The 25,622-nt window shown below is 43.5% G+C and overlaps 2 protein-coding genes and 1 long non-coding RNA gene across 4 annotated transcripts in view; 2 read left to right on the top strand and 1 right to left on the bottom strand.

Annotated features, from left to right (window-relative positions):
- helq (helicase, POLQ like) overlaps positions 1-10,508 on the bottom strand; it is a 76,057-nt gene extending 65,549 nt beyond the window's left edge. The window contains 2 exon segments of the mRNA XM_038792627.1: positions 5,078-5,879; positions 9,547-10,508. Of these exon segments, the coding sequence (XP_038648555.1) occupies positions 5,078-5,879; positions 9,547-9,753 (1,009 nt within the window). The 5' untranslated portion in view covers positions 9,754-10,508.
- A 68-nt stretch (positions 10,509-10,576) lies between these two features.
- Positions 10,577-24,454, top strand: LOC119963470 (28S ribosomal protein S18c, mitochondrial-like). 2 transcript variants are annotated; one of them, XM_038792635.1, is made up of 6 exons: positions 10,578-10,736; positions 12,657-12,718; positions 19,245-19,328; positions 21,786-21,843; positions 23,520-23,579; positions 24,293-24,454. In XM_038792635.1, the coding sequence occupies exons 1-6, from the start codon at positions 10,640-10,642 to the stop codon at positions 24,367-24,369; spliced, it is 438 nt and encodes a 145-aa protein (XP_038648563.1). In that variant the 5' UTR covers positions 10,578-10,639; the 3' UTR covers positions 24,370-24,454. The 2 variants fall into 2 exon arrangements, with proteins under 2 accessions (XP_038648564.1, XP_038648563.1); XM_038792636.1 differs by lacking the exon at positions 23,520-23,579 and having other exon boundaries at positions 10,577-10,736.
- LOC119963471 lies at positions 19,341-21,628 on the top strand. Its single transcript, XR_005460112.1, has 2 exons — positions 19,341-19,735; positions 21,465-21,628. It is a non-coding gene; the product is annotated as an uncharacterized LOC119963471 (long non-coding RNA).
- Positions 24,455-25,622: the final 1,168 nt, after the last annotated feature.

Raw genomic sequence — 25,622 nt, 5'->3', positions numbered from 1 at the left:
GGCCCTGTTCGCGCCGTCGTGAAATGCGACGGCATTCACAACAGCGCGGGCACTTAGTCCTGGGAGCGGAGAATACTGCCCAAGCTACCTGTTGTGTGGAGGGCAAATAAGAAGATAAGGGCAACCCATGCAGTTTTTGGCATTCTATTTTTGTCCAGCTGACAAAGATTATTGGGCAGCAAATAATCTTGCCAACAAAGCGCTGCTCCTCCCAGCCAACATTTCTAGCCATCCTACAGCTTTCGCTGGCCCTTTATCCAGCTCCACCACTCCCCACACCACCACTAGAGTATAAATCTGACCCCATTTCCAGTCCTCTAACTTTGACCAAGAGTCATCCCGACTCGAAACGTTAGCTCCCTTCTCTCTCTACAGATGCTGTCAGACCTGCTGAGATTGTGCAGTATTTTCTGTTTTCGTTACAGCTTTTGATGACCTCAGTGACAACATTAAAGTGCCATTCCCATCACCTAACACGACCCCCATTTCTCAGTTTATAGAAAAAGGGTTGATTGCACCCTTCGCAGCCTATTACCAGAGAAACAGTTTTAAACAGGCCACCAGGGAAACCGAAGATGATGCTATTTCTCCCAAAGGGAACTTTAGAAGAATTATCACATAATTAAGGCTACTGATAACATCTCTGTGGCATGAGCATCTGACCCCATATTTCTACCATCACGAAGACCACCTATTTCCACCTGTAAGTTATTCAGAGTGGCAAGTGGGAGGAGGTGGTGTTCACAAGGATCCGTGTCCCTGAAAGAATGACCCGTGAAAGAATAAAAAAAATTTATATTAACAATTTGGACTTTGGAATCAAAAACATCAGCCGAGATTTTACAAATGTCCACGTGGGCACAGAATTCTGCGAGAGATCTTGCGGCACAATTGTCCCCCTCCCCACCCCACTACACAGCCACTGATGTAACAAGGTTCGCGCCCAGGAAGATGAGGAATCTCATTTAAATACATTAACACCTCATCAGTGGGCTTTCCTGCCCCATGTTCCCCCAGCAATGCGAACCAAACGAAGAGACCACACCAGGGGCACAGAGGTAAGTACAGCCCCCAGGTGGGACAGGAACATGACCAGACAGTGCCCTGGCAGTGCTGGGGGGTGCCTCTTGGCTGCTCTGTGTGTGTGTGTGGGGGGTCCCATGTGTGTGTGAAGGGCATGTGCATGTGGGGTGATGGGTGGGCTCCTCATCTCAGGGGAGTGGGGCTGCAGAACCTTAATTTTCTTTTACCGGAGATCTGGATATCCATTAAATACGGCGCCCCGATCTCTGGAAACCCGAAGTTGCCGGCTCTTTTCACTCCACCCCACCAACCTCCAGGATTTATTTCTTCTCAGTGATGGAGAATATGGTGAGAAAAGGGGCCTCACGGTAGCATGGTGGTTAGCATCAATGCTTCACAGCTCCAGGGTCCCAGGTTCGATTCCCGGCTGGGTCACCGTCTGTGTGGAGTCTGCACGTCCTCCCCGTGTGTGCGTGGGTTTCCTCCGGGTGCTCCGGTTTCCTCCCACAGTCCAAAGATGTGCGGGTTAGGTGGATTGGCCATGCTAAATTGCCCGTAGTGTAAGGTTAATGGGGGATTGTTGGGTTACGGGTATACGGGTTACGTGGGTTTAAGTAGGGTGATCATTGCTCGGCACAACATCGAGGGCCGAAGGGCCTGTTCTGTGCTGTACTGTTCTATAATTCTATAAAAAGCTTGCTCTGCAAGCTGCATCCCACTTTTCTCGCCTCGTCCAGCACTTTGGAGAAGAACTGGAAAATTCCGCCCCTCATTCCTTAATTTGCGGAATTTAGAGAGAGATAGTACAAACTGAGGACTACAATAAATTACAGAAAGACATTAATTAACTTGGAGAATAGCCAAATAATTTCCAAACAAAGTACACCACACATATATATATCTGAGATAGTGCATTTTGGTAGGGAGAAAAAGGAAGTCACTTATTGCATGGACGGTGCAAGTCTAGGTGGGGCAGAGGAACAAAGGAATCATGGGAGTATATCAATCGCTAAGAGTTGTGCCAAAGGTTAGCAAGGTTCTAAAAATCAGCAAACAACCGCAAGGTATATATTAGAGGGATAGAATTGTAGGAAATTTATGCTGAACATGTATCAAAACTTGATTATGCTACACATAGAGTATTGTGTGCAGTTCTGGTTACCTTATTATATAAAGCATATAGAGACACTGAAGAGGATGCAGAGAAAATTTACAAAAATTATATCAGAAATGGAAGGTTTACATAACATAGAATTTACAGTGCAGAAGGAGGCCATTCGGCCCATCGAGTCTGCACCGGCTCTTGGAAAGAGCACCCTACCCAAAGTCAACAGATCCACCCTATCCCCATAACCCAGTAACCCCACCCAATACTAAGGGCAATTTTGGACATTAAGGGCAATTTATCATGGCCAATCCACCCTATGCACATCTTTGGACTGTGGGAGGAAACTGGAGCACCCGGAGGAAACCCACACACACACGGGGAGGATGTGCAGACTCCGCACAGACAGTGACCCAAGCCGGAATCGAACCTGGGACCCTGGAGCTGTGAAGCAATTGTGCTATCTACAATGCTACCGTGCTGCCCCGGAAAGGACTTGCAGGCTGGATCTCTATCTTCTTGAAAAAGGACTGAGGGGTCACCTAATAAGAGCTCTTTAAAATGATGAAAACTTTTGATAGGGTGAATATAGAGAGAATATTTCCTCTTGTGTTGAAGAGCCTAATGAGAGGCCACCAATATAAGATAGTCACCAAACAATTCTGTAGGGAATTCAGAAAGAACCTATTTACCGAGAGAGGTGAGAATGTGTAACATGCTACCACAGGGAGTGCTTAAGACAAACAGCATTAATGGGGATACCACACAAGTATATGAGGGAAAAAGGTATAGATGCTTACGATGGTAGATTTAGATGAGAAACGATAAGAGGAGGATTGAGTGAAGCATAAACAGTATGGATCGATTAGGTCAAACAGTCTGTCTCTGTGCCATATATTCTACGTAATCCTATGTAACATCATCTGGCTCAGCCCATCTGCTGCTGAAACCCTCACTCTTGTCTTTGTTATTTTGCGACTTGATTACTCCAATGAACTCCTGGCTGGTCTTCCAGATTCTACCCTACATAAACTGAGGTAATCCAAACTTCTACTGCCTGTGTCTTAACTCGCAACAAATCCTAATCCCCCATCACCCTTGTGCTAGATGACCTAAACTGGCTATCGGTTAAGCAATGTCTTGACTTTAAAATTCTCATCCTTGTTTTTAATCCCTCCATGGTCTCATCCCTCACTAACTGTGTAATCTCCTCGAGCCCTTCAAGATATCTACACTTCTCCAATTCTCCCTCTTGTGCATCCCCAATTTTAATTGCTCAACGATTGATGGCCGCACCTTCAGTTGCCTAGACTCCGAGCTCTGGAATTCCCTCTCTACATCTCCCTGCCCTTCTAGAGTGGCATGGTAGCACAGTGGTTAGCACTGTTGACTCACAGCACTCACAGGACCCAGGTTCGATTCCCGGCTTGGGTCACTGTCTGTGCGGAGTCTGCACGTGCGTATGCGTGGGTTTCCTCCGGGTGCTCCGGGTTCCTCCCACAAGTCCCAAAAGACGTGCTTGTTAGGTAATTTGGACATTCTTGGGTGGGGTGGGGGGGGGTGTACAATACACAAATCTTTGAAATTTGCAAAGTTGTTAAAAAAGCATACAAGATCCTTAGCTTCACTAAGAGAAGCACACAGTACAAAAGTAAGGAAGTTATGCTGAAACTTTAAAATTCTAAACTGGAGTATTGTGTCCAATCCTTGGCACAATCTTGTGGGAAGGATGTCAAAGCCTTGGAGAGGATGCAGAGGAGATTTACTAGAACAATACTAAGGATGAGGAACTTCAGCTATTAGGAGAGACTAGAAAATTTAAGATTGTTCTCCTCAAAGCAGAGAAGGTTTAGAAGAGACTTAATAGAGGTGTTCAAAATTAGGCGATGTCCTGATAAAGTGCATAAGAAACTAGTTTCATTTTCATTGGCAGCAATAACCAGAGATCACAAATTTAAGATTAGGCCATAGGGGAAACAAACAATAATTTTTTTTACACAGCAGGTTTTTACTGCCTGAAAGGTTGGTGGAAGCAATAACAATAACATTCAAATGGCAATTGGATATATAATTGAAATGGAAAATAATTGCAGAGTGTGGGAATTAACACCAATAATTGCTCCTTAGGGCAGCATGGTAGCGCAGTAGGTTAGCCCTGTTGCCTCACTGCGCCGAGGTCCCAGGTTCGATCCTGGCTCTGGGTCACTGCTTGTGTGGAGTTTGCACATTCTCCTTGTGCCTGCTTGGGTTTCACCCCCACAATCCAAAGATGTGCAGGCTAGGTGGATTGGCCTCACTAAATTGCCTCTAAATTGGAAAAAAATGAATTGGGTACTCTTAAAAAAAAATTGTTCCTTCAAAGAGCTGGCATGAGCATGATGGGTCAAATGGCCTTCTTCTGTGCTTTATGATTCCAAAACAAAACAGAGGAATGACCATGTTGGCCCCACTTGTCCTCATGACTTCTATAGCCCCACAGCTCAAATTACCTACTTAGTTTCTGACAATCAGAGCACCCACCTAACTTAGGTAAAAGCTGATTCAATAAAGGGAGACGGGGGAATTGTGTATCTAAGCCACGTTGGCTGGGTTTGGCTGTTGGTTGGGTGGGTGTTATTTACTTTGTTGTTTTTCCTCTTGAAAATTGTCGTTAAAAATTATATATGCCTTAATAAAATATTTTTTTTTAAAAAACTGATTCAAATTTTCCCCAATTGCAGTACGGACAAATCCAATGACAGGCAAACATAATGGCACATAATTCCCCATTTTGATGGGAATTCTGTTATTACAGCATGTTTCTTTACCATTCTGGCCAGATTGGCTGCAAACTCCTCCCTAAATATAGCCATACATTAGAGATCCTCTTTCACCATTTTAAATTATGTATCTTCCTTTTCATCATACTACAGTTAACCATACTTCAAACGTCCTTCCCTATTATATTACCATAAAGTTCTTTGATGCCTTTGAACTGGAAAATCAGATCCTTGACTTTGCTCGGAAGTCCATAAAAAGGCCCGATATCAACCCCTGAAGTAGCTTCAATAGTTTTCAGAGCAACATTTATTTCCTCAGAAAGAACAATCTCCTTCATCTGTTTACTCCTGGATGACTGCGGTGAGGGTGCCGTGGCATTTCCAGCCATTGTGTTTTTCATCTGATCTTTCAAACTCAACTGCTTACATGTTCCAGGATTTGTAGTCCTTGATTGGTTTTGCATTTTGTTAAGATTTAGCGCTTCACTCTCAGAATTCAATGGGATATTAGGGTGGTCATTGACACAGCAGTTCAACACCCAACTGGTTTCTGATTCTAAGCTTTTGCTTTTATGTTTTATCAGTGGTGAGTTAAAATTATCTAAGAGTGCAAGTTGTGAGCTTGGTAACTCATCTGGTTCATCTTCGTTTCCAGCATGCAACACAGATAAAGTTTCAGTACAAATCTGCTCACTTGCAACATTGCTCTCCTTCCCACTCGAGCCTTGCAGGCCGGTAACAAGGGTCACATCCTCTGCAGGATGTTTGTGTGTTTCGTTCTCATTGTTTTGTAGACAATCAAGCAAGTTGGTATTCTGAAATGTCGTCCGAGGTTCCACAGCATCTTTCCAGTGTTCCTTTTCATTACCCGCTGGGCTTGAAGTAAAAACAGGACTTCTTTCCTCTGCATCTTCAAGCTGCGCCAAAAAGCAGCTGTCATCTGCAAAGCTATCATAGTCCCCAAAGAGGTCGTCCTGACTGTCACAGTCAACCTGAGAAAAAAGAGAAACACAAAGTATTCTCAATTGAAAAGTCGTTTTGTTAACATCAATAATACCAACCTCACTCACCCAAAATAAATCACAGGAAGGAAAGCTTAGAGGTTAAAATGCTTAGAAAATTAAAACCTGGCAATGCTTCTTCATTAATTTACAATTAAAGTTTGGTGTACAAGTCAGGCCTTCCTATATAGTTGCATAACCTCTGACTATGGAGAAAGGGCTGCGACACTGCACCTTATGCTCACTGTTACCATTCAACTAAGAGAACATTCCTTAAAAATTGAACAATGATTACATTCAAAGAACATTAATAGGACTGCATTACTTCATTAAACAGTTCACATCATCCTGTACTTTCGTCAATTACATTAAACTTAACATGTGTCAGGGAACTTGACATTTAAGGCTCCTCCCTAATCACATTTCATGTTTCAAAAATATGTTGATGTTGTAATTAAAAAAAAAAAAATTTAGAGTACCCATTCATTTTTTCCAATTTTGGGGCAATTTAGTGTGGCCAATCCACCTACCTTGCACATCTTTGGGTTGTGGGGGTGAAACCCACGCAGACACAGGGAGAATGTACAAACTCCATACGGACAGTGACCCAGAGCCGGGATTGAACTTGGGACCTCGGCACCATGAGGCAGCAGTGCTAATCACTGCACCACCATGCTGTCCGCTTGATGATTGTGATTTTAAAGAAATATCCTTAAACAGATTAATTTGTAATTATATATTGGTGCACAATATATACTTTTGTCTGTATTCTCCAATAATGGGGCTACGTCTGCACGCCACCATAAAAACGCTGGTGTTTCACCCGGGACCTTCCTTAAGAAAGTCCTGGGTGATTCTCCCATCTGCAGGGGGTTGGCAGGGTCCCGGAGTGGTTCTCACCGCTCTGTCTGCGGATACGGGGCCCCGCACTTCCGGACGGATGTCCACACATGCGTACGGCAGTGGCCTGAGGCAGCCGCCCTGTGCGGCATGGCGGATTCACAGCTGCCACCTGACGTTCCCGCCGGCCAATAGGTAGTTAGAATCACGCCGTCGGGAACTCGGCCAGTTGCACGCGGAGAATCGCAGGGCGGGGGGGCTCTGTCAATGGCCCCCTACCCACACCGCGTGTGCGCGATTCTCCGGCAGGAGCTCGCAGGAGCAGAGCCAGTCCATTCTCCCCACCCCCCCGCGCCAAACACGATTTTGGCGCGGAGAATCCAGCCCCTGATATTCAACTGACTGTGTACACAAAAAAAACACATACAGATTATATATAAACGTAAAATGTAATTTTTTAGAATAGCCTCATCATTATAAAGTAATAGTTAATTGGTGTTGCTACAAACAGAACATTATGTGAACAATTCATGGGCGGCACGGTGGCGCAGTGGTTTGCACTGCTGCCTCACTGTGCTGAGGACCCGGGTTCGATCCCGGCCCTGGGTCGCTAACCGAGTCTGCACATATTTCCGTGTGTGCGTGGGTCTCATCCCCACAACACAAAGATGTGCAGGGTAGGTGGATTGACCATGCTAAAATGCCCCTTAATTGGAAAAAGAATAATTGAGGGCTCCAAAATTATTTTTTAAAAATGAACAGTTCATTAATGTGCGGCAAAATCTGACCCATTTCCCCCTGTCCCACGAGCTGGCAAGAACATTCTTTCCCAATTTCCAACTGGCTGCAATTTCCCCAAAGGCTAATCTTATCCCAGCTCCTCTGAATTCCCTTTCAACATTCCTTTTCCCATTCCGCCTCTCCACCTCTCCCGCATCTGTCCACTTCCCCCACAGTCTTATACCTCCCCCAGCACACATGCTGCTCTTCTTGCCCCCTAGCCAGTCCTCCTCGCCATCAGATCTTTGCCATTCACCAACTCCCTCCCTCCCTCCAACCCTTCACACTGCAACACTCCCTGTACTTCCTGACCTGAAACATTCAAATTTACCTTACCATGGCCTACGGCAAGAGATCATACAGTATCTCGAAGTACATTAACAATTTCAGATTTCCAACATCCACAGTATTTTGCTTTTATTAAAAATTTCACACTTGCATGCAACTTTTTCCCAGCATTTTCATCCATTATAAATTCCGATGTCCACATTCACAATGGAAACTGCCTGTATAAACTTATTGTTGCCGTGATTATGCTTCTCTGTTAGTGGAGGTGCTACAACACCACTTACAGGAGGTTGCAATCAAACTGAAAGAAAGGCTTGCATTCATACAACACTTCTCATAAATGCCGGCAACTCGAAGTGCTTTATAGTTAATGAAGTACATTTTGAAATGCAGGTACTGCTTTAACTTAACAAACACGGCAGCCAATTTGCACATGGCAAACTCCCACTACAACAATGTGATAATGGCCAGGTAATCTGTATTTTGTAATGTTGGTTGAGAAATAAATATTGGCCAGGATACCAGTGATAACTCCCCTGCGCTTCTTTGAAATAGTGCCATGGGGTCTTTTACCTGAGCAGGCAGATGGAGCCTTGGTTTAACATCTCATCTGAAAGAAGGCACATCTGACAATCGTCATCTAATTCCCTTACAGCTACACTGGAGTGTCAGTCTTCATTTTTGTGTTCAAGAGCTGAAGTAGCACTATGAGAGCAAGTTTATATGGTCAGACTTCCAAGATAAATGTGGACAGAAAGATTTACAAGGGAAATATAAAACTAATAGGCTTTCAAATGGGAACTGATTTACATCTCCGTGCCCTGATCCAATTATCTCTACCATTGTACCTCGCTTCATCTTGCAACAAGGGCCGCACTTTTATTTGACTTCCTGGGGATAACTCTGACTGCGTGCGATAGAATAGGCGATAGTGAAATAGCAATCCATTTAATGTAAAACAGGGTACTGATTCAATATCATAAATTTTATATATTACACAATCAAATGTACCCCTGTCCACCCAGTGTGTAGCACCATGGGGGTTCAACTAGTACATTATTAAAAATAAATAATTTAAATTCTTAAAGTTGTAAATTGGTTTTAATTGTCTCGCATTAGAATCATTAGAAAATGAGTTGGAGGCAATGAACGATCTGGCCAGCATAGAAGAATAATTTTAGGCAGTGTGAGGTGTATAATTATACTTCCTCTAGAATCTCTGTGGGGGAACGGGAGTATGAGAGGACAGCATAACCTGACAGAATTTTAATGAAATCTTAAGTCTTCTTTATTATACATGGACACATTAATATTTTGTGAAGGAATATGAACCAATAAATATGCTGAAATGTGAGGCAAGAAAGTCCTCAGCAAATATAACCCTCTGAATTTAAACAGGTTTGTCACACTAGGCTCTACCTATTGATTCATATGCCATTAATCCTTGACATGCTTTCTCTGTAAATTCATCACTTGTGGACATCAATAAATCTCTGTTGTACTTCTTTGGCATATCTTTTACATGTTATTTGCAGTAGCCAGTTATATCTTGAACACTTCTTTTACTGTGCCTTTGTTGTGTATGTCGTTTATCTTTGATCCAAATCGTTGTTGTGAATGTTTGTTCTATCCTTTACATGCCTATACATCTGCATCTGTTGTGGAGTCCATCCTTTACAAGCCTTGGATGCAAAGATATATTTCTTAGATTTGTGAATGTCTGGTAAATCTTTACATCATTGTGCAATACCTGCTCCATGTAATCCTGGGTCAGTGATGCTGCAGGGTGCACCTCCTCCTCTTGCTTCACAATCATTTCAGGAACACTCACGCAATTATTGTACTTTTTCTTGCTGGGTGGTGTTGTCTTGACACTGATATTTTTTTCCCTGACTCGTTTCCGTATAGAAACCCACTGATTTGAATCCTGACTCTCATTAGCCTGGTCCAAATTCATGTTAAGACACACTGAATGTCACACTATTTCTGTCTTGTTTCCTGGTGAACCAATGGACCTGGCTCAAGTGAATTTCCATTCCACAGCATTTCCCCAGGAAAACACAATCAGACTGGAATTCTTTCACGCGCATTGGAGCATTGGAGCAATCACAGTCACACTCAAACACTTACTACACACGAGAGACCAGATCACACCCCAATGTTCACACTTACAGCAGAACTGTACCATCACATTTGTGTTCACTATCACACCCCAATGTTCACACTTACAAAGTCATCACATTGTATTCACAATCACACAACATTCACTTACACAAGAAGTCATCATCACATTGCATTCAATCACACCCCAATATTCACACTTATAATAGAGCAGTCATCAGTGTTCACAATCATGCTGCAATCTTAGAACTGTCACCATAACATTGTTCAGTCACACCGCAATGTTCACACTTACAGCAGAACAGTACCATCACATTTGTGTTCACTATCACACCCCAATGCTCACACTTCCAAAGTCATCACTTTGCATTCACAATCACACCCCAATGTTCACACTTAGAACTGTCACCATAGCATTGTGCTCACAGTCACGCCGCAATGTTCACACTTACAGCGGAACAGTCACAATTACACTGGTTGGTAATATGGTGCGGCTGTACTGACAGTTGAAATTTAAACGCTGCAGACTGATTGGTAGCTGTAGGTTCGCGGTTGTCCGGATGAGGCCTGTCTGGCCAGCCTCCAGGCCCGCCGGAAGGCGTCTGTTTTTTTTTCAGGACGTCGGGGCGGGGCTACGTTCCGTCAATGACGCGATTTCCGTCCGGCGGTGGCCCTCACCCTCGCCAAATCATTGAGACAAGCATGCGCAGACCGCGCACCCCATGAGGGTGTGTGCGCAGGCGCGGATAGTGGGGATCCTTGTTGACATGCGCGCTGGTTGCAGCGGGATGTTGCGGGGGGTAAGGACATGGCGTCCAGGTAAGAGGCCTAGCAGGGGGTCCAAACTGCTGGCAACGGGGAGACGGTGTTATGGCTCTGTTTATAGGGCTGAGGAAATTATCCCCCCTCAACACTAATTCCGTCGCACTGTTGCTTTTGTAAGAGTGGGGCTCCGGCTTTAATACAGTGCCTGGCTCTGGACAGTAGAAGATCTGTGTGAACGTTTTGGGGGGGGTAATCACGTTCATATGGTTTGGTCCTGTCCAGAGGTAGAGGATTACTGGAAGGAGATTTTTAGGGTAATTTCTAAAGTGGTGCACATGAAACTGGACTCGGTTCCCCTGGGAGGCCATATTCGGGGTGTCAGACCAGCCAGGGTTGGGTGCGGAGGCAGATGTTGTAGCCTTCGCCTCGTTGATCGCCTGAAGGCGGATCCTGATAGATTGGAGAGCAACCTCTCCACTCTGTGCCCTGGTGTGGAGGGGGGAACCTGTTGAAATTCTTGACTCTTGAGGAGGTTAAGTTTGAACTGAGGGCGAGGATGGAGGGGTTCTATAATTCATAGGCATTATTCATTATGCACTTTCAAGAACTGGATAACATCGAACATTAGTTGGGGCAGGTGGGTGGGTTGGGGGAGGGAGGCTGTGCGTGTTAATGGGCAATGGGTGATTCCTAATTCCTTTTTGTCATTTGATTGTGTGAACATGTGGGCTAAAGCTTGGGGTTTGGTGGGAGGATGGGGATTGACATATTTGTTACTGATTATTGTTTATTGTTGGTGGGTGTAAATTTGGGAGAAAATGTGAAAAAAGAGGAGAATAAAAAAATATTTTGGTTACCAACTGTGCAGCTGACAACTGTCATGGATTGATTTTTTTACCCGCTCCCCTCCGATCAATTGTCCATGGCCACTCTGAGTTTACCATCTTGCTCAGTACTATTGATCTCCTTGCACAGCCAAATCTGCTTCTCCGCCGTTGTCTAAGCCTCCTCTCCCATCACTTTCACCTCATCAATTCTTCCACAAGCCAGTGCTCATTAGATTCCATTTACCCAAAATATTCACCACCAGTTTGGAGCAACTTGACCTGGATACCGTGCTCTTGGGGATTGGGGTACTTTGGATTAGGTTCTTCCACACCAGGGACACCCACTACATTGAATGCAAATGCTCTAAAAGTTCAAAAGATCTACTCTCCCCTGCAACTTGTTAGGTGGGGTTACGGGGATAGGGTGGGGGGTTGGGCCTAGTAGGGTGTTCTTTCAGAGGGTCGGTGCACTCAATGGGCCAAATGGCCTGCTTCTACACTATTAATTCTATGGAGTAACTGAGAATAGGATCTCATACATTGGATCTGAACATCCTGGTGCCTAGTTAATACTTGTACTGTGTGCTCAGGAACTAGCAGATATTAACCCTAAGGATCATAGAATTTACAGTGCAGCAGGAGGCCATTCGGCCCATCGAGTCCGCACTTGGAAAGAGCACCTCACTTCAGGCCACGCCTCCACCCTATCCCCGTAACCCAACATAACCTTTTTGGACACTAAGGGCAATTTATCATGGCCAATCCACCTAACCTGCACATCTTTGGACTGTGGGAGGAAACCGGAGCACCCGGAGGAAACCCACACAGACACGGGGAGACCCTGCAGACTTTGCACAGATAGTGATCTTACACAAGAGTCTGGAGCTATTACAATTACTTTGACGATTATTACTTGGTGAAATGGCCTAGTCATTTGGTTACCCAGCCGTGTTAGATTGACGTCAGGAATTGTTTGGCGATGTCTGCACAAATGAAACCCAGGTTTAAAATCTAATGTTGAACTGCTGCTCTGGAGGGCAGTGATTCTGAGCATTTGCGACACAGCAAACCCCAAACAACTGAAGGCAGGCCTACCATTATTCTATGATTCACGTACCCCTGTATTTCTCATTTGTTTGTTTTTCAGCAATCTGGCAAAAGGGGATCAGCACTCAGCATACTCCAACGACTAGGGACACTTCTGATATGGTAAGAAAACATTTATCGAATGAGAACAAATGTCACAACATGTTTTCTTAGATTCCAGAAGTCTATAGTGACCTCAAAATAACATAGATTTCCGGAGGCAATGATTAAATAAAGTTGAGTGAACTATTTACCATGTCAGAGAAATTCTGTTTATACAGATCAAACTGAGTATCAAACATGTTCTCAAATTTCCAGTACTATTCTGTGTTGAAATTTGGTGAGATTCCATTAGAGTTAGACCATAAGACATAGGAGCAGAATTAGGCCACTTGGCCCAGCGAGTCAGCTCCGTCATTCAATCATGGCTGATGTTTTTCTCATCCTCATTCTCCTGCCTTCTCCCCATAACCTCTGATCCCCTTATTAATCAAGAACCTATCTATCTCTGTCTTATAGACACTCAGTGATCTGGCCTCCACAGCTTTCTGCAGCAAAGAGTTCCACAGATTCACCACCCTCTGGCTGAAGAAATTCCTTTTCATCTCTGGTTTAAATCTGAGATTGTGTCGTCTGCTTCTAGTTTTTCCCACAAGTGGAAACATCCTCTCCACATCCACTCTATCCAGGCCTCATATCCTGTAAAGTTTCAATAAGATCCCCCTTCATCCTTTTAAACTCCAACGAGTACAGACGCAACCGTTCCTCATATGACAGGCTCTTCATTCCTGGGATCATTCTTGTGGACCTCCTCTGGACCCTTTTCAAGGCCAGCACATCCTTCCTTAGATACGGGGCCTAAAACTACTCACTGTACTTCAAATGGGGTCTGACCAGAGCCTTATACAACCTCTGAAGTACATCCCTGCTCTTGTATTCTAGCCCTCTCGACATGAATGCACATTACATTTGCCTTCCTAACTACCGACTGAACCTGCACGTTAACCTTAAGAGAATCGTGATCAAGGACTCCGAAGTCCCTTTGTGTTCTGATTTCCTAAGCATTTCTCCATTTAGAAAGTATTCTATGCCTCCATTGCTCCTTCCAGAGTGCATAACCTCACTTTTCCACATTGTATTTCATCTGCCACTTCATTGCCCACTCTCCTAGCCTGTCCAAATCCTCCTGCAGCATCCCTGCTTCCTCAATACTACCTGTTCCTCAACAGATCTTTGTATCATCTGCAAACTTAGCAACAATGCCTTCAGTTCCGTCTAGATGTATATTGTGACAGAAGAGGTTGATGTGTTACAAAACAAAGAAAATTATAGCACAGGAATAGGCCCTTCGCCCCTCCCAGCCTGTGCCGATCCAGATCCTTTATCTTAACCTGTCGCCTATTTTCCAAGGATCTACTTCCCTCTGTTCCCCACCCGTTCATATATCTGTATAGATCAGGGGTGGGCAAACTACGGCCCGCGGGCCGCATGCGGCCCGCCAAAGGTATTTCTGCGGCCCACCAAGTCATTAAAAAAAAAAAATTATTTTTAAAAAAAAAATTTATTTTTTAAAAAAATTTATTTTTAAAGGTTAATGGGTGGGGGGGCTGTTCGGTTACTTACTGGTATAGGGTGGATACGTTGACTTGAGTAGGGTGATCATTGCTTGGCACAACGTCGAGGGCCGAAGGGCCTGTTCTGTGCTGTACTGTTCTATGTTCTATATGAGGCGCCCACAATCATAACCGGGTGAAGTAATTATTTTACTTAATATACTATGCGGCCCTTTGTGAATTGTGAATTTCTGAATGCGGCCCTTGCACGGAAAAGTTTGCCCACCCCTGGTATAGATGCATCTTAAATGATGCTGTCGTTCCCGCCTCTACCACCTCCGCTGGCAAAGCGTTCCAGGCACCCACCACCCTCTGCGTAAAAAAACTTCCCACGCACATCTCCCTTAAACTTTTCCCCTCTCACCTTGAAATCGTGACCCCTTGTAATTGACACCCCCACTCTTGGAAAAAGCTTGTTGCTATCCACCCTGTCCATACCTTCATAATTTTGTAGACCTCAATCAGGTCCCCCCATAACCTCCGTCTTTCCAATGAAAACAATCCTAATCTACTCAACCTTTCTTCATAGCTAGCACCCTCCATACCAGGCAACATCCTGGTGAACCTCCTCTGCACCCTCTCTAAAGCATCCACATCCTTCTGGTAATGTGGTGACCAGAACTGCACGCAGTATTCCAAATGTGGCCTAACCAAAGTTATATACAACTGTAACAGCATGGTAGCATGGTGGTTAGCATAAATGCTTCACAGCTCCAGGGTCCCAGGTTCGATTCCCGGCTGGGTCACTGTCTGTGTGGAGTCTGCACGTCCTCCCCGTGTGTGCGTGGGTTTCCTCCGGGTGCTCCGGTTTCCTCCCACAGTCCAAAGATGTGCGGGTTAGGTGGATTGGCCATGCTAAATTGCCCGTAGTGTCCTAAAATGTAAGGTTAAGGGGGGATTGTTGGGTTACGGGTATAGGGTGGATACGTGGGTTTGAGTGGGGTGATCATTGCTCGGCACAACCTCGAGGGCCGGAGGGCCTGTTCTGTGCTGTACTGTTCTAATCTAAAACATGAGCTGCCGACTCTTGTACTCCATACCCCGTCCAATGAAGGCAAGCATGCTGTATGCCTTCTTGACCACTCTATCGACCTGCGTTGCCACCTTCAGGGTACAATGGACCTGAACTCCAAGATCTCTGTACATCAATTTTCCCGAGGACTCTTCCATTTACTGTATAGTCCGCTCTTGAATTAGATCTTCCAAAATGCATCACCTCGCATTTGCCTGGATTGAACTCCATCTGCCATTTCCCTGCCCGACTCTCCAATCTATCTATATTTTGCTGTATTCTCTGACAGTCCTCCTCGCTATCTGCAACTCCACCAATCTTAGTATCATCTGCAAACTTGCTCATCAGACCACCTATACCTTCCTCCAGATCATTTATGTATATCACAAACAAGTGGTCCGAGCACGGATCCCTGTGAAACACCACTAGTCACCTTTCTCCATTTTGAGACACTCCCTTCCACCACTACTCTGTCTCCTGTTGCCCAGCCAGTTTCTTTATCCAGCTAGCTAGTACACCCTGAACCCCATACGACTTCACTTTTTCCATCAACCTGCCAAGGGAAACTTTATCAAACGCCTTACAAAGTCCATGTATATGACATCAACAGCCCTTCCCTAATCAATTAACTTTGTCACTTCCTCAAAGAATTCTATTAGGTTTGTAAGACATGACCTTCCCTGCACAAAACCATGCTGCCTATCACTGATAAGTCTATTCTCTTCCAGATGTGAATAGATCCTATCCCTCAGTATCTTCTCCAACAGTTTGCCTACCACTGACATCAAGCTCACAGGTCTCTAATTCCCTGGATTATCCCTGCTACCCTTAAACAAAGGGACAACATTAGCAATTCTCCAGTCCTCCGGGACCTCACCCGTGCTCAAGGATGCTGCAAAGATATCTGTTAAGGCTCCAGCTATTTCGTCCCTCGCTTCCCTCAGTAACCTGGGATAGATCCCATCCGGACCTGGGGACTTGTCCATCTTAATGACTTTAAGAATACCCAAAACTTCCCCCTTCCTTATGCCAACTTGACCTAGAGTATTTAAACATCCATCCCCAGCCTCAGCATCCGCCATGTCCCTTTCCTTGGTGAATACCGATGCAAAGTACTCATTAAGAATCTCACCCATTTCCTCTGACTCCACACATGAATTCCCTGTTTTGTCTTTGAGTGGGCCAATCCTTTCTCTAGTTACCCTCTTGCTCCTTATATACGAATAAAAGGCTTTGGGATTATCTTTAACCCTGTTAGCCAAAGATATTTCATGACCCCTTTTAGCCCTCTTTATTGCGCTTTTGAGATTTGACCTACTTTCCCGATATTCCTCCAAAGCTTCATCAGTTTTAAGTCGCCTAGATCTTATGTATGCTTCCTTTTTCATCTTAGCTAGTCTCACAATTCCACCCGTCATCCATGGTTCCCTAATCTTGCCATTTCTATCCCTCATTTTCACAGGGACATGTCTGTCCTGCACTCTAATCAACCTTCCCTTAAAAGACTCCCACATTTCAAATGTGGATTTACCCTTAAACAACTGCTTCCAATCCACATTCCCTAGCTCCTGCAGACTTTTGTTATACTCTGCCTTTTCCCAATTCAGCACTCTTCCTTTAGGACCACGTGTATTCTAAAACTGACGGAATTGTGATCACTATTCCCAAAGTAATCACCGACTGAAACTTCAACCACCTGGCCGGGATCATTCCCCAATACCAGGTCCAGTATGGCCCCTTCCCGAGTTGGACTATTTACATACTGCTCTAAAAAAATCTCTCCTGAATGCTCCTTACAAATTCTGCTCCATCTACGCCTCCAACACTACAAGAGTCCCATTTAATGTTGGGGAAGTTAAAATCTCCCATCACGACCACCCTATTGCTCCTACATTTTTCTATAATCTGTCTACATATTTGTACCTCTACTTCACGCTCGCTTTTGGGAGGCCTGTAGTAAAGTCCCAACAATGTTACTGCACCCTTTCTATTTCTTAGCTCTACCCATATTGCCTCAGTGCTCGAATCCTCCATCATGCCCTCCTTAATCACAGCTGTGATATCATCTCTAACCAGTAATGCAACTCCTCCACCCCTTTTACCTCCCTCTCTATCCCTCCTGAAGCATCTACACCCTGGGATATTTAGTTGCCAGTCTTGCCCATCCCTCAACCAAGTCTCAGTAATACCAATAACATCATATTCCCAGGTACTAATCCAAGCCCTAAGTTCATCTGCCTTACCTGCTACACTTCTCGCATTAAAACAAATGCACCTCAGACCACTTGTCCTTTTGCGTTCATCATCTCTTCCCTGTTTACTCTTCCCCTTAGTCACATTGAGTTTATTATCTAGTACCTTACTGGCTTTAGTTGCTTCCTCTTTACTGACCTCTAACTTCCTAATCTGGTTCCTATCCCCCTGCCACATTAGTTTAAAACCTCCCCAACAGTGTTATATCATTGTTGTTTTCTTTTATAAATTTAAAGTACCCAATTCATTTTTTCCAATTAAGGGGCAATTTAGCGTGGCCAATCCACCTAGATTGCACATTTTTGGGTTGTGGGGGTGAAACCCATGCAAACACCAGGAGAATGTCAAACTCCACACGGACAGTGACCCAGAGCTGGGATCGATCCTGGGACCTCGGCGCTGTGAGGCCGCAGTGCTAACCCACTGCGCCACCATGCTGCCCGTGTTATATCAATGTTAAAGATAATTTTACTTAGTCTTTCGCAGTGATTAATATACTGCATGATAATAGTCTTTATTAGTGTCACAAGTAGGCTTACATTAACACTGCAATGAAGTTACTGTGATACTTATTACAGTCAACTACACATGCTACAAAAATCTTGGGTTCAATTATTGGCCACATCAACACGTCTTCCCACTTTAAAAGGTTTTTGTACCCAAATTCCCACGTCCTCTCAAACACATATCATTAAAACGGACCAATGAGATCATCCATTCCAATTGCTGTTTGGGGAACCAAACTGTACTATTTACCTACAATACAAAACTTGACTTCACACCAAAACTAATTCATTGTCTGCAAAAAGCTTAGAATTTTTCTCTGAGGATATAAAATCACTTTCTTTTCTTTTTCCTCTTTACTCTGTTTTAAAACTGTTTTGCGTACGTTTCCTCTTCTGAAAATGTTTATCGTGGTTTTCCACATTCATTATCCCCATGACAATCGCCTAACCAATCAACAATCAACCGTGCTTGCTGTATCTGACATGATATTCTCCCCATAAAAAGGACCATTTCTTTCGTACATTTCCATAATGTTGCCTGCTTTCTCCCCAGTATATCTGGTTCTGAAGCGCTTCTCCATTTTTCTATTATCCTGTTCAACTGCATTCACGGACAGCCTATCACCTTTCACTCTCTGTAAAGTTTAGATCATTTAGAGTTTTGCTGTCTGTATCATATTTTGTACCAAGTCCTGCTTACCCATTATGCCTGTTCTTGTTGACCTGCAATGATATTTAAAATTCTCATCATCATGTTTAAACACCTTTTATGGTTTAACCTCTACAAATCTAGCTCCCTTTAGTGTTTTTAATTCTGCATCTGACCGACTCTCCTTCTGAGAGTGCGTCTGATTCTTGCACACCCTCCTCCTCAATTTACCTCACTATTGGCAGCTGTGCCTTCAGCCAACTTCCCAACCCCAGGGATGGAATTTCTCCACAAAACCCCTCTGACTGATTGGTTTTCCCGAATCTTTAAAGCCCTTTTTTTGACCAATCTTTTGGCCACTGCCCCAGCGCACCAAAAATCCTCTTCTACACCTACAACTTAACTAATTGTTTGTCGAAGATTTAATGCTATGACAATTATCCTAATGGGGAAGAATTATTAAGGGGTGAGGTGTAAAATGCCCTTGTTTATTTTCTATCTCATTATGACTGATGGTATTTTGTAAACAATTCATCACTTATTTTGTTGTACCTATGAATTGAGGATGGGAAATGGTTAGGACTCCAATGTGCTTCAAATGTTCACTTTCTTACAGCCAATAAAGTTAGAAAACCCTTACAAAGAACCACCCAAGAGATGCATTCTGTGTGGTATTCCAGTGGACTACAGGAACATACAGGTTTGTCCTGGTTATTTAACAGGGTATTGAGGGAGACATGTATGAGATCAAATTAGTCAATGTATGTAGTATGTATGTCAAGCAATTGGAGGGTGTTTTTGCATGTTAAAGTATAAATAATATAATTCCCCCAAGAGCGCAGTGCTACCTTTTTACTGTAAAAAAAAAATGAATGGAGTGCTCTGGCTGCTTGGCAAGATTTAGTTATGTAAACTTAATATATGGATGGAATATTAAATAACAATTGCTATGAATCGCTGTTTTTAGCATGGGCATGTTTTTCATCTGGCATCTGGTTTAACATGGTGCCTTCTTCTGGGGATAACAAAGAACAATACAGCACAGGAACAGGCCCTTCGGTCCTCCAAGCCTGCGCCGATCACGTGTTCTATCTAGACCAACCACCTGTATCCTTTTATACCCCATCTGTTCATGTGCCTATCCAGATAAGTCTTAAAGGTCGCTAACGTATCTGCCTCAATCACCTCACTTGGCAGTGCATTCCAGGCTACCACCACCGTTTATGTAAAAAAACTTCTCCGCACATCTCCATTGAACCTTTTCCCCCCTCATCCTGAACTTGTGCCCCCTTGTCATTGTCATTTCCACCCCAGGAAAAAGCTTCCAACTGTTCACGCTAACTATACCCCTAATAATTGTATAAATCTATTAAGTCGCTCCTCAGCCTCCGTCTCTCTAGGGACAACGATCCCAGTTTATTCAATCTCTCCTCTTAGCTAATGCCCTCCATACTAGGCAACATCCTGGTAAACCTTTTCTGTACTCTCTCTAAAGCCTCCTGTGCTTCTGGTAGTGCGGTGACAAGAATTGGACACAGTATTCCAAATGTGGCCTAACCAATGTCCTGTATCACTGTAACATAATTTTCGAGCTCTGTGTCATCTGAATGGCGCAAGAAATAGAGAGGCTTTTCTAAATGAAAGTAAATTCCAGTTTGCATGTTAGATTTAGGTTTATTGTCACGTGTACCAAGGTACAGTGAAAAATATTGTCCTGTGTCCAGTCCAGGCAGATCGTTCCATTCATGAAAAAACATAGGACATAGATAAATACACAATGTAAATACATCTACAGCCAAGGATTAACTTAAATCATGTATAGAAAGAAAAATGGAAGTAAAAGACAGGAAGAAACATTGAAAAATAAATTTAAAATCTCCAACACAAACTAAATTCTACCGGAATAGGGTGGGTGGAAACACAGAGGATAAATGGCAGGCAAGTGGTTAGCAGAAAATAAACCAGAGTTGATAGCTGAGTATCTGTTGATTACATTGACTGCAATAGAATCCCTACAATGCAGAAAGAGTGCCCATTGAGTCTGCACTGTCCTACCGAAAGAGCATCCTACCTAGGCTCACACTCACCGCATCCCTGCAACCCCACCTAATCTTTGGACACTAATGGGCAATTTAGCATAGCTGATGCGCCTAACTTGCACATATTTGGACTGTGGGAGAAAACCGGAGCACCCGGAGAAAACTCATGCAGACTCTGGGAGGAAGTGCTAACTCCACACAGTCACCCAAAGTCGGAATCAAACCCAGATCCCTGGTGCTGAGGCAGCAGTTCTAACCACTGTGCCGTTAAACAGTTCATTTTTTTCTGCAGTTATAATTCCTTATCAAACTACAGAGTATATGTTTTAAGGTCATGTGTTACAGTTCCGCAAAAAAAAGTTTTCGTTTATTGTCCAAATTGATAGTTGAGCAGCAAGATGTAAATTAGATTTTTTTGTTGCTTTTGGTACGTGCATGCTGCAAATACTAGAGAACAGAGAGTTCTTAAAAAAAGCAAAATACTACAGATGCTGGAAATAATTAGCAGATCTGCCAGCATCTGTGGAGAGCGGAATAGTGTTGACCTCTCATCAGAATTGGCAGCATGTAGTAATAAAAGTCAATCCCATTTTAGAGGACACACGTTAAATAAGGATCAGATTAGGATTTATTCCTACTATTTTGGTGTTCATCAAGCTGAATACTGAGGAATATAACTCCCTTTTCCCATTCTGTCATCATCGTACTTGCAAGTCAAATGCAATACAGACCACCTGAAAGGTGAAGCTTCCTCTATTCAGCTTTGCTATATATATATGCCTTAACCCTGGTTTCAGCTCAGTGGAGCATCTGCACGCAGCTATTCCTTGTGGACTGTCTTGAGTGTGACTGCCAACTTGCAGATGGCTTTCTGCTATGGTGCCATGACCACCAGTTGCCAAGTGACACTACCCTCAACCATTCTGCAAATGTCCAAGACAAATAAAAATTTTGAAACTCATTTGCCATTGAAAATTAGATCCCCTCTTTAAAAGAAACTTGAAGGCTAATAGTGTTTTTAATAGCTTATTTACTTTGGTTTAAACCAAATACAAAATGGTTGTATATTAACCTTGTGAATGTTTACTGACACTAACATCCTTTTTTTTTTAATATAGCTTTTGTCCCAGTTTATATCTCCATATACAGGTCACATTTTTGGGAGACACATAACAGGTAAGACACCAAAAGCATTGAGTCTTTACAGCTCCAACAGATAAAAGTTCCTGCTATCTCATTGGCATCCTGCAGCCACTGTGTGTATGTGTTTTAAATTTTTTATTTTTTAAAATATAAATTTAGAGTGCCCAATTCATTTTTTCCAATTAAGGGGCAATTTAGCGTGGCCAATCCACCTAGATTGCACATTTTTGGGTTGTGGGGGTGAAACCCACGCAAACACAGGGAGAATGTGCAAACTCCGAATGGACAGTGACCCAGAGCCGGGATTGAACGTGTTTATGTGTTTTGAGGGATCCAATTTACATGAGAGCTGTTGAGCTTCTTAATTTAGTAGAACAAGGAATTTCAAATTGCAGAACATTGAAACTCCCAACATGCACTGAAAGCAAGGAATTAGAGTTAAATTCCGATAGTCATCCCAGTCTTCAAGGACTGGATGGCTTTTATCAGAACAACAGTACTCAAGCCAAATATCATTCATTTTATTCCTCCTCTGGATTTTACAGCCTGTGTTTTCCCAAACAGCATTGTAAAACTCTCAGAATTCTTTTTCAACGGTCAACATGCAATCGCAAATATGCAATGCCACCTAATAAATTGTGACTGCAATTTCAGAACTTCAAATGTCGGGAGGGATACACCTTCAGGCTGAATTCAACCAACAGCAAGCATTAAGGAGGCAAAGAAAACTAGGGTCAAACAGAAAGAAAGTCATGCCAAAAAACAGTTAGGAAAAGTATTAATTTAGTTGTGTTGCTTTGGTCTTGCTTCTGTTGAAGTTTTAAAAGGGTAATAGAGAAATGCCATTTCTTTCCTAATGTTGACTCAAACATGATCAGCCACGCAACTTACCTTGAGTACAAATTGCTGCTGGAATATTAGTTCCACCGCAATTAATTCTGGTACAGATACACAGCAAACTAACTGCTGGAACATTTACAGAATAGAAAGCTGGTTGGCGTCAGTAGGAATTCGAAACCTACTTTAAAATTCAATTTATAATTTTAACGCACCAAGTCAAGGGAGGAGAAATTTTATGAACATATAATGGCTGATCGGTGGGCAGCACAGTGGGTAGCACTGTTGCTTCACAGCTCCTAGGTTCCAGGTTCGATCCCCGGCTTGGGTCACTGTCTGTGTGGAGCCTGTACGTTCTCCCCGTGTCTGCGTGGGTTTCCTCCGGGTGCTCCGGTTTCTTCCCACATATTCCGAAAGACGTGCTGTTGGGTGATTTGGACATTCTGAATTCTCCCTCTGTGTACCCGAACAGGCGCCGGAATGTGGCAACTAGGGGATTTTCAGAGTAACTTCATTCCAGTGTTAATGTAAGCCTACTTGTGACAATAAAGATTATTATTATTGTGTTTGACATTCTATATTTCCACCTACACCCGCTTCGTGTTAGGCAAGGGAATCAATGACACCGGCTTCGGAAGCAGAGAGTTCCAAAGTCACGTAACCTTCTGAGAAGAGAATGCTCCACGTTTGAGTGCATTCATTTTGGGATAGATAATCTGTCATTTAAAACGTATTGACGAATCAATGGAGTTTCCTGGTCGAAGGTCTGAGATCCTCACCTGTGGAGAAATTGAAGGATGTATTGAGCAGTAATTCCTACTGTTGTGCGAGCACAGGAAATCTTGTATTTCATTTGTTTTTGCCCCTTCTAGGCTTGTGTGGAAAAAAACAAAGAGATATTTCCAAGGCCATCAAAAGATCTCAGCAAATGGGTATGTGATGGGATAAAAAAACTTTAATTCTAAAACTAACATTGAACACCTTTTTCTAACTAATCTATGGGGAGGTGGTGACAGAGTGGTATTGTCACTGAACTAGTAATCCAGAGACGCTGATTAATGCTCTTGGGACCCAAGTTGTATCTCCTTTAGATTTCATCTGCCACTGTTGTGGCCCCTTATTATAGTTCATTCCTCAGCTGGAGTTGCTTCCTCCAAGTTTACCACGTTGAAAGAGCTGTAAACCCCAGGATTGAGCTCTGGGTATTTCAGTACTCCCCACCCGAACACAACTTACACCATTTGAACCGAACTGGTAGGTTGGGACTTAGACGTGCCTCCCCTCAAGTTTTTTGCCTCATTCACCTGTCATGATATTTCATCGAGTGCTGTGGGGATTTTGTATTTATTTATTTATAAATGTTTTTTAATTGGGTTTTTGAACAAAGTATATTTGCCGTTATGTACACAAGATTTTTATATATATATATATAAAAAACTGGTAGGGTATTATGCGCCCACTCAACAGCAGCAACTCTGTACACTTGACAAAATTATTTACACACATAATTAGCATCTGTTTGTGGGGGTGTTGGGGGGTAGATATATATTTGGGTGCTGGAGAGATAATTACGGAGGGCAATACTCAAATGGGTCTGGTATTGTCATTTTTTTTTGGTTGTTTAATTATTTTTTCTCCCCTGTAGGATTTATGTCAGTCACATTGAAAGACCCTGCTTTCCTAAAGGATCCAAACATTTGCGATTTCAGACTTCAAGAATAACCTTCAACCTGTGACTATTTATGGTACAGTGCTGTGGAGTTTCTCAATTATATTCCAAGAATCAATAAAGTGGATTAAATGCTGATGCCTGGGAAGATTTGTTCTACACAAATACATTTTCAGTGCAAAAGAGAATGTGTTTGAGATACATGCAGCTGGAAGATCAATACAGCTGCTTTGCGATATATTATAGAACATAGAACAGTACAGCACAGAACAGGCCCTTCGGCCCTCGCGTTGTGCCGAGCAATGATCACCCCACTCAAACCCACGTATCCACCCTATACCCGTAACCCAACAATCCCCCCCCTAACCTTACTTTTTAGGACACTACGGGCAATTTAGCACGGCCAATCCACCTAACCCGCACATCTTTGGACTGTGGGAGGAAACCGGAGCACCCGGAGGAAACCCACGCACACACGGGGAGGACGTGCAGACTCCACACAGACAGTGACCCAGCCGGGAATCGAACCTGGGACCCTGGAGCTGTGAAGCATTTATGCTAACCACCATGCTACCGTGCTGCCCTGTAATATTGTTACGTTTTATTGCAGTAGTCTTTTCAAATACAAGCAAGTAATTTTACACTGTAGCTTTAAAAGGCTGTACTGAAACGTATCGAAGGTTTGAAACTTGCCGCCCTCCAATAAGTGGCCAAACTTTGTATCCATCAAATATCTCATTTTTAAAAAATGTATTGAGGGTTTTTCTTTTTGTACAAAGATGAACATGAACATACACAAAAAATATATACATCGGTCACAATTTGTTTTTCAGCAGGTGCTTAGTTTTAGCTAGATCCCCTCAACTACCCTCTGTGTAAAAAAGAAATGTCCCTCGCACCATTTTCCAGTGGGCAATTAGGGAGTCAAAAGCAAGGGCATCCTGGGGGTGGGAGCCCAGGGCCCGGAAGGAGGTCCCCCTGCAGAAGCCCTCCCCCATTCGGCTTCTGGCTCCTTTATCCACCTCTTTACCCTTTCTGCTGTTGCTGCCCAGTGGTAATATTGCAGGTTTGGGAGGGCTAGGCCCCCCATGCTTCTCGTTCTCTGCAGGACCTTTTGGGGATCCTAGGATCCCCCACACACAAATGCCATGAGCAATTTTTCCACTGAGTTGAAGAAGGCCTTGGTGTAGATTGGTATGGATCTGAACAGGAAGAGCAACCTGGGCAGTACGTTCATCTTGATCGCCTGCACTCTCCCTGCCAGAGAGAGTGGCAGTGTGTCTCACCTCTGCACGTCCTTTTTGAC

Source organism: Scyliorhinus canicula, chromosome 3 (genome assembly GCF_902713615.1).
Source record: "Scyliorhinus canicula chromosome 3, sScyCan1.1, whole genome shotgun sequence".
Lineage (NCBI taxonomy): Eukaryota > Metazoa > Chordata > Chondrichthyes > Carcharhiniformes > Scyliorhinidae > Scyliorhinus > Scyliorhinus canicula.
This window is presented reverse-complemented; position numbering and strand designations above follow the sequence as displayed.

Coding starts and splice junctions, on each gene's coding strand:
- LOC119963470 (XM_038792635.1), top strand. CDS start 10,640: ATGAGGGTGTGTGCGCAGGCGCGGATAGTGGGGATCCTTGTTGACATG. Junction 12,719..19,244: donor CTAGGGACACTTCTGATATG/GTAAGAAAACAT, acceptor ACTTTCTTACAG/CCAATAAAGTTAGAAAACCC. Junction 23,580..24,292: donor CAAAAGATCTCAGCAAATGG/GTATGTGATGGG, acceptor TCTCCCCTGTAG/GATTTATGTCAGTCACATTG.